This window comes from Gracilinanus agilis, chromosome 2, assembly GCF_016433145.1.
Source record: "Gracilinanus agilis isolate LMUSP501 chromosome 2, AgileGrace, whole genome shotgun sequence".
Classification (NCBI taxonomy): domain Eukaryota; kingdom Metazoa; phylum Chordata; class Mammalia; order Didelphimorphia; family Didelphidae; genus Gracilinanus; species Gracilinanus agilis.
This window is the reverse complement of record NC_058131.1, coordinates 133645592-133654743: the sequence shown is the minus strand read 5'-3', so window position 1 is coordinate 133654743 and position 9152 is coordinate 133645592. Positions and strand designations below refer to the sequence as shown.

At 35.4% G+C, this 9152-nt stretch overlaps 1 protein-coding gene across 2 annotated transcripts in view; it reads left to right on the top strand.

Moving 5' to 3' along the window:
* Window positions 1-7382, top strand: part of TASP1 (taspase 1) — a 282501-nt gene extending 275119 nt beyond the window's left edge. For both annotated transcript variants that reach the window (XM_044663409.1, XM_044663408.1), the window contains one exon: window positions 7028-7382. In XM_044663409.1, coding sequence (XP_044519344.1) covers window positions 7028-7120 — 93 coding nt within the window. In that variant the 3' untranslated portion in view covers window positions 7121-7382. The remainder of the gene's footprint in view (window positions 1-7027) is intronic.
* Window positions 7383-9152: the final 1770 nt, after the last annotated feature.

Genomic DNA, 9152 nt, shown 5'->3' with positions numbered 1-9152 from the left:
AGAGAGAGAGAGAGAGAGAGAGAGAGAGAGAGAGAGAGAGAGAGAGAGAGAGAGAGAGAGAGAGAGAGAGAGAGAGAGAGAGAATTTGAATTAGTCACTCACTCTAGCACACAAGGGTTACAGACCTCCCAACTTGTGAACTAAGTGGGGATGTTCTCACCTTTGGTGATTAGATTAAGGATGGGCAGGGCAGATTTAATTTCATTATCACATAAGTTAGAACTGGCACATTCCTCTTAGTGACTTGGGCTAAGAAGGAATATAATGGGTATCATCTGTGATAGGTATGACAAGAAAAGGGTATGGACTGACCATGTAGTAAAAGTGATTGATAACAGATATGTGTATTGAGTGTTTCACTAGGATTTCATGAAATAACTAAAAGACTTCCAGAGTGGTGCAAATTCTTCATTATGAATGGGAAAGGACAATTACAAATTATTAGAAATGGTATAAAAGAGTTGTGATCTTTTCTTTTAAAGGAATTATACATATCAATGAGCTGATAGATCTACTGAAGTAGTTAGAAAATTATCAAATAGTTTCTTCAGGGCTTACAAAGATGAAATAGTTCCATAGAGTTGGCACCAGGTATGTTAGCATTTCTTATTGATGATGAGGTATTTGGAGACAGAAAAATTTGGGAAGTCTTTCCTTGGCTAGTATGAATAAGAAAGGAGGTGAATAATTGGTACCTTGTAGGATTTGTTTAATAAATTAAAACTGTTTTCTTAGTTTTCTTCTTTAACAACTTGCTATCTGCCTTCTGTCCTCTTTATTCTGCAAAAACTGGTTTTTGAAGGTTAATAATGTCCTTTTTGCCCATTTCATTGACACCTTTTCACATCCATATTCTCTGATTTCTCTACAACATTTGAAGCTAATGAACATTTTTCTTTGCTTAAAGCAAATGATGGTCTTCCTCTACCTACTATTGGCTTCCTCTATGTCAGTCTTTGGTTCCCTGATCTCTCATATTGTTTTCACTGAATTACTCGTCTATCTCATTATTTCAGTTATCATATTTATACAGGTGACTCCTAAATGTATATCTCCTGCCTATTACTTAGTGGATACTAATATTCGTAAGACTTTCTTTCTTGTAAAACTCTATAGACTCAAATTTTAGCATCTCCTTCCTGTGAGTTCACCGCCTTTCCAATTTTTTTTTAATTAAAAGCATCATCATTTTTTGTAATCTAGGCTTAAAATCTGGGTAAAATCCTAACCGTGCTGGGTACATTGAGATGATATTTGATTTGCTCTACCCTGCCCTTCATTTTATATAACCAGTCACTTCCCAGCCATCTCCAAAGCATGCTATGTACTCTGTGGTTTCTTTTTTTTTTTTTTTTTCTCACAGGAAACCAAGCAACCATCCTGGGTGAGCTATGGCTTTATTTTACCCTTCAGGCTTTCCCCTCATTTCTCAGCCATCTCCCATGCCACCTGCATTGTAGCCATAGTTTTCTGCTCTGTCAGCTCTCTATTTTATACTGTCTTCCCTCATAAGCTTCATGAGAGTAGAGACCTTCCTGCTTGCTAATATTTGTATCCTTAGCCCTGTACACAGTTGATACATAGAGTAATCACTTAATAAATATTCTTTTTGGGTCTGCTATCTGTCTGACCTTTTGATTCTTCCTCTCTTTTTATGGTTGACACTTAGGAAAACTTGAAAAGAGCTGTATTTCAATGTTGATTGTTTTTATTTAAGTCTGTCTAGATCCTCCATTCCCAGTTTCTAGCTCAGGTCCACATCTTATACTTTTATAGGTGGAAGCACTTTCTATTTGGTTTCCTGATTTACATTTCTCCATGCCCTGATATTTGCTTGACCTCCATTTTATTCTACATACTTAACAGATGAATCTTCACAAAATATCATTTGGACCATGTACTCTTTTCATGATTATTCTGTAATTCCCTAATCAAATCCCTTATTCTGGCACTCAAAGATATGCCCACTTTTTCTGGAAGCACACTTTTCTCCCATTATTTCCCAACATATTCCTGTTTCTTTAGTCAGGCCTCTTTCCTGGTTGTCCCTTATTTATCCTTTTTCCCCCCCAACCTCTATACTTTAATTCATTGCTGTTTTCTTCACATGAAAATCTGTCTTTCTTCTTATTCAAATTCCACCTTTGTTTTTGGGCGAAGATTAGCTCTATTTCTACCAAGAGCCTTTCTGAACTAGTTTGACTCACATCAGACTTCTCCCATCATTAATCTATATAATCTGTAGTTGATATCACACAATTTTGCACTTGATTATATTCAGTTTTTGTATCTTGTCTAAAAGCACAATTAAAAGTTCTCATATGTTTTCTTTTGTATTCTTTAGGGCATGTAGCATAATGCTGAGCAATAAACCCTCATCTTCAGAAAATCTCCAATTCTATTTTTATATAATTAGAAGTATTGTCCTCTATAATGTACAGGGTTATCTATTTAACAATTTTTTATTAAAACATTTTCTCTGGGATAGTAGAATAACAACCGATTTTGTAGTCATAGGACCTGAGTTAAAATTCTGCTTTTGTAATTTACTACTGATGTCACCTTGATTAGATTCTATGATTTTCCTTTTTTTTCAGACTTTCATGTAGGACTTGATGTTTCTGGAATTCAGCAGTGCAACTACTAGCAAATAATAGAATTGTATTACATTGAATAAATGGTTATGTTTTTTTCACTTTGATTTGGAAATAACTTTTTATACCTTTTCCTAGTAAATACAAGAATCCCCACTTTGCTTATTGGTGCTTTCTGAGAAATAGTTTTCATCACTTCAACAAACATTTCTTGAGATTCACAAGACCCAATAGATAGATATGTACATACATATATGACAGATCCTACTCTTAAAGGAGTTTACAGTCTAATGGAAGGAGAATGCCAAATGCTCAAATGATTATCATGAAAAAAAGAAAAGTAAGTTTTAAAGTGCTTTAAATTCAGAAATTTCAGGAGGGAGTAATCATTTTCATTTGTAGGGGACAAGGAAAATTTCATGAAGGAGGTATCATCTAAGTTCAGTCTTATAGTCAGATGGAAAAAAGGAAAGAGTGTTGTAAACTCCAGTAATTTTGTGGTATGAAGAAAAAATAGATAATTGCAGAAAGGAAAGTGAAAACAGGGGATGGAGAATGGAGAGGAACTGATTTTGGCTAGAAATTAGGCAGCATCATGGATAGAGTGCTGTACCTGGAGTGAGGAAGACTGAGTTGAAATCCAACCTCAAATATGACTCTGTGACTCTGTGACCCTGAGCAAGTTACCTTACCTCTTTCTGCATCGGTTTTCTCATTTATAAAAGGTTATTGTGAGGATCAAATGAAATAATATTTGTAAAGCATTTTGCAAACCTTAAGGAACTATGTAAATGCTGCTATTGTTTTTAATATCAAAATTAGAAGTTCAAATAGTTTGAAAAATGGCTAGATAGCCAAATTTAAGTGGATCTAATGGGCCAGATTGGACTTTATTTTTTAGTTTGCTGGTCAGCAAATAGGATAGTGATGGCAAGTTGTTTTTTTTTTAAACCCTTACCTTCTGTCTTGGAGTCAATAGTGGGTATTGGCTCCTAGGCAGAAGAGTAGTAAGGGGTAGGCAATGGAGGTTAAGTGCCTTGCTCAGGGTCACACAGCTAGGAAGTGTCTGAGGCCAGATTTGACCTCAGGACTTCCCATCTCCAGGCCTGGCTCTCAATCCACTGAGCCACCCAGTTGCCTCTTTGTCATGGAAGGTTTCTGAACAGTTCAGTGAGGTGATCAGAATGATACATTATGAAGATTATGTAGAACGCAGCATTGGAAGTGAAATCTTCTTGATGGCAGAGATTGTGTCATTTCTAGCTTTATATCCCCAGCACTGTGTCTGGCACATAGTATTTAGTTAGTTAATGCTCATTGAATTGAATTGATTATTAGAGAGGGGATAGACTAAGGACAATAACACTATTTATTGCTCTTAAATTGTATCTTATTATAGCCCTATTACCACTCCCATGAGTAAAGTACGTATATATATATATAGCCAGGGCAAGGTAATGATATATAGGATATAGGAATTAAGAATGTTAAAGTGGGACAGCTGGGTGGCCCAGCAGGAAGAGATCCAGGCCTGGAGTCAGAAGCACCTGAATTCAAATCTGGCCTCAGACACTTCCTAGCTGTGTGACCCTGGGCAAGTCACTTAACCTCTATTACCACTTTGTCTTAGAACCAATGCATAGTATCAATTATAAGACAGAAAGTAAGGAATGTTGCTGTTTTTGGATTTTTGTTTTTGTTTTTTAAGAGTGGAAAGGGGAACATGGCAGCTACTTGCCCCAAATGACCTCCTAAATTAAGACTACATTTAGAGATAATGTACTAAATTAGCAGATGCTAGCTGGGTCCCAATAATGGCCCCTTGGTTTGCAAGCTGCATATAAACTCCAGACATGAGCAATACAATTAGAGAAACATTATGCTAATTAAAGAACTCTAAGCTTGCATTGATAACTTTGAGAGAATATTGATATGTTATTGAGCAATCCCTAAGATGATCTAAATAAATTAGGCCATTATCCCCAAGCTGAATCCTGCAGAACCCCAAATCCTGCCCTTCATGCACTCCTTCATCTGCCACAGGTTGCTGCTGCCCAAATGCTCTGCCTACCCCCACCCCCTGTCTGCAGGGACCCAAGTCACTCTACACAGTCCCCCTCTTTCCCGTATCTCTTCCTGCCCTCTACCTCCATCTCTTATCCTATTCTCACTCCATTGCAACACTATCTGCCTCTGTCCTCTCTGTGCCTTATCAAAATGTGACCAATACATTACTCTTTGCTTGCTCTCAGCATCATCTTTCCCATCAAATATCCGAAGAATCAGGTTTATTCCTCCAGGCTCATCTGGGGAACCCCTTGTGATCTCCTTCCATGGACATAAACAGAGCTCCTGGGCTATGATTTTATTTGTTTGCAGCATACCTATCCAAAGATCTGTTGGTTGAAAACCACCACCTTGGGATCAGTTCCTGTTTAGGGTTTAACAGCGCTATTGTTTTTAGGAACCTATTAAAGTCGTATAGACAAGAATTACGTGCTTATACTAGGGTGGTTACATGAGAATGGAAAAAGACTAGATATAAGAGATATTGTGTAGAGTCTCAGAAATAATAATTGAATGTGACAATTTGTATGGAATGAGAGAGCATACAGTCAAAGATGATTCCAAGGTTGTGGTCCTAGAATGCCTGGGTGTTCTTGTGTTGATCTCAACAGAAATAGAGAGAAGTGGTAAGGAAGACAGTGACTTCAAAAAATCATGATCATTTTTAGACCCTATCAAGCAAATAAATAATAGACCCTCTGCTCAAAGATTTTCAATGAGGAAGACCTTCCTAAGGTAGCACATTCCACTTTGAGGTAGCACAAATTATTAGGAATTTTTCTTTACTTCAAGTTTAACTTTGACTAATTGTTCCTAGATTTTGAAATACTTGAAGACTTTTCTCATTCTCTGATCAAGTCTTCTCTAGACTAAACTACTTCATTTTCTTCAATTTATTTTGATGGGACATAATTTTGAGATCCTTCATCATTCTAGTCATTCTCCTATTTATGTTCTCAATCTTATTATTAACCTTCCTAAAATGTGGCATCCAAGACTACATGTAGTATTCCAGATGTCTGAACAGAGCAAAATACCTTAAATATATCTTCTCCCTAGATGTTATTTAGAAATTTGTGTCAGAAGGATAGAGGATAGGATGGGATAGAACATAGACTTGGAAATTATCTGCATAAAGGTGACTTTCAAAATGAAATTAGTGTTTGTTATTTTCCTAGATAATGAATAGATTAAAACCAAAGTAACCATAGCAAAAAATGGGTTTAAACAAATTTCCCTCGTTCCAGTTTAGTGCTCTTGAACTCCTAAAATTACTTTGTATTACTTGCTATATACTTTATATTTTCTTATCTGTTTCATCCCTCTAGTAGAATAGAAGCTATTTTAAGGGCAGGGCCTCTTTTATTTTGGCCTTTTGTTTCTCTAGTACCTATCATGATTTCTTGACTGTGGTGGGCACTTGGGAAGTGTGACTGAAAGACCTGAGTTCACCTTTTACCTCATACATAATGACTGTGTTGGCTAAGCAAATCACACCCTTTCAATGTCCCAAATAATTTGAAGAATATAAATTGCTGAACTGTTGTGGTTCTGCATTACTGGAGAGTGTTCCTCATCAGGAATTACATGTGCTGAAGAAATCACAAATCTGTATCACCTTTTAAAAAAGAAGTTTATTGAATTTAATTTTGAATGGTGTGTGTGTGTGTTTGAAACTCCAAGTTACTGGCATAGTTGTAGCTAAGGCCTCAAATCATAGTATATGAAGAGTTTAACTTTCAAAAGTCTGTGATCTTTCGTATTACAAATTTGGCTTCTTGTATACATTTTTGCTGTTCTAAGAATATGAATCATTGAGCAGCTTTTCCATTTTAAATGTTGACATCTTTTTTAATGTTTTTTTTGCTTCAGAGAATTATGAAGAGATCATGTATACAGGATTGTAGGTTAAACTTATAACCTGAGAGATTGATGACTGTGTCTGTGTGATGCCCTTAGAAACTCTTCCCTGCCCCTTATTTCAGAGTCCAATTGAAAAGTTAGATGTTAAATTCTATTGGTTTTATTTCTGTAATATCTCTTGTATCTGCCTCTTCTTATTTCTGTCATCACCCAAGTACTTACTGTCCATTAGGACTCTTTATTTTATGCCCTCTACAACTATACTGAGCATCATTTAATTTTATTTTGATGACCTGTAACAGCACATCAGTATCTCTCAACATCTTAGTGATCATCATTTATGGTTACTTTTACTTACCTATGTACAAAACAGTCAAGTAATGAGAAAGAGATGTAATTATAAAATCACGGCCAAATTAGGTTCTTTTTTTGTTTGTTTGTTTGTTTGTTTGAAGTATGTGTAGCACTATTAACCACCATCTTTTTTTTTTTTTTTTTCACAGACTCACATTTCAAGACTTCCTCCTGGCGCTGTAGCGGGACAGTCAGTGGCAATTGAAGGAGGAGTTTGCCGTTTGGAGAGCTCAGTGAACTGAACGCCTCTAGCTCAGCATGAAGTGTTTAAATGGCACTTGGGGATCTGAGCTGGTTTTTAAACAGATATTGGGTATTTTATTCTCATTTTATCTTTCTTATTGCAACCTCGTGCACCATAACTTGAGACACAAGTGCTGCTGTAGTCTCTACTCTTAGTGATGTGTGAGTGTGTGACAGTGTAAGGGTATGACTATGTGAGCAGATGTATGTGTGTGTGTTTCCCCCAATGGAATAGAATCTCCTTTTCCTCATCGTGCAAATAAAAACCAGGTATAATTAAATTAACATCATAAAATTTTTACAATGTTTACAAAAATGAGCTAAATTTGCAGGAAAAACATTTTGACTTATTAAAGCTGTAGCAACTGTCTTTCCTGTTAAGTTTGAAATGAACAGAATTCATAGCTAGTTGTTTATATGATTGAACAATGGTTGTGCTACATTTATTATAATAATTAATGATAAAGGTTCTTTATTTTTTAATGGTTTAAGTGAACTCATTGGTGACTTAAACCCTTATCCTCATCCCTAATACAGGGCATTTTTCTTTAACAAAAGAATGGTTTCAGTGAAACAATCTAGCTAAGAATTAAGGCCAGACCTTTTTAAAACTAGTCTTACTTATGATAAAGGTTGTACCTCTTTCCTCAAGCTTTTATAAGCTTAAATGTTGCATAGCTTCAAGCTCTATGTACTATATTATGAAATTACCTAAAGATAGAGTACAGTAATGCACAGTCTTTAGTTTGTGTATAATGGAATATTATTTGCAATGTAACGCTGTAAATATGACAAACAAAGTTTATGGAGAGATTCAATATTATCTTTGTTTCTTGTTTAAATATATTTTTAAGATAAAGGTGCAAAAATAAAACATACATTTTACTGTCTGTGGTGTGTGTCTTCTTCATGGGCTCTCTAAAAAAAAAAACACCAAAAAACCCTTACCTTCTGTCTTAGAATCAATACTATATATTGGTTCTAAGGCAGGAGAACTGAGGTAAGAGCTAGACCATTTAGTGATTTGCCCAGTCACACAGCTAGGAAGTGTTTGAGGTCAGATTTGAATCCAGGACCTCCCATTCCCAGGCCTGGCTCTCTATCCTTTGAGCCACACAGCTGTCCCTCCACAGGCTTTTATAACTTACCTCTTTAAGCCAAGATTGGAAGGATATTTTGAGCTTTCCTAGAAAAGTGTCTTTTTCTAGAGACAAAACATGAATTCATTTAACATATCTAACATTGTTTTTTGCTGTTACTATTTCTTTAAGTCTACATCTGACTTTCTGCTGATTGCACAGTTACAACAAAATATTCTTTAATTCTAGTGATTTAAAAAAATAATCCTGTCATTACAGATTAATTTTTAGATGATGTAGGAAGAACTATTAAGATTCTGTTAGGAACTCAAAAGAGATGATTTAATTTGATACTTAATTTCTGAGAAGACTTTTTTTTTACATATAATAAAACATTATCAAAAAGATGCTAAAGATAGATTGCACAGTGAAACAGGAAGTCCTATATTCATTTGGCTCTGGGTGGTAACTTATATATAGTCCAAGAAGAAATGACATACTTGACATCAATGTATGGTAAAGTTATAAAGGAATGGCAAGTAAAATGGAGTGGGTGTAAATATGAATGATTTGGGAGTTGTTAGTTTTGTATTCATCATACAAGCAATTACATTTGTTTTTCTATTTTCTGGTAGACAAGGTGGTGCCATATTATCTCTTTTTCATTCTAAATGAGGTTACAAAATTAAGAGGGATGGGATTACTACTAAGAGAATCTTTGTCCACAAGCATTTTCAAAGATGTGTTGTTACCTGTTGGCAGTGTTCCTTCAGGAACTGGACCAAATGCATTAAACTATTAGGATCCTTTGGAGTCCAAAATTCATCTAATGTATTTCTCTAGGAATGCTATTTCTTTCATCAACCTTTTGCTTTTTGTTTGAGAGATTTGTTTTTAACTTTTTTTTAAAGATGAAACTATGATTTGCTTTCCAACAATTACTGACAGTTCA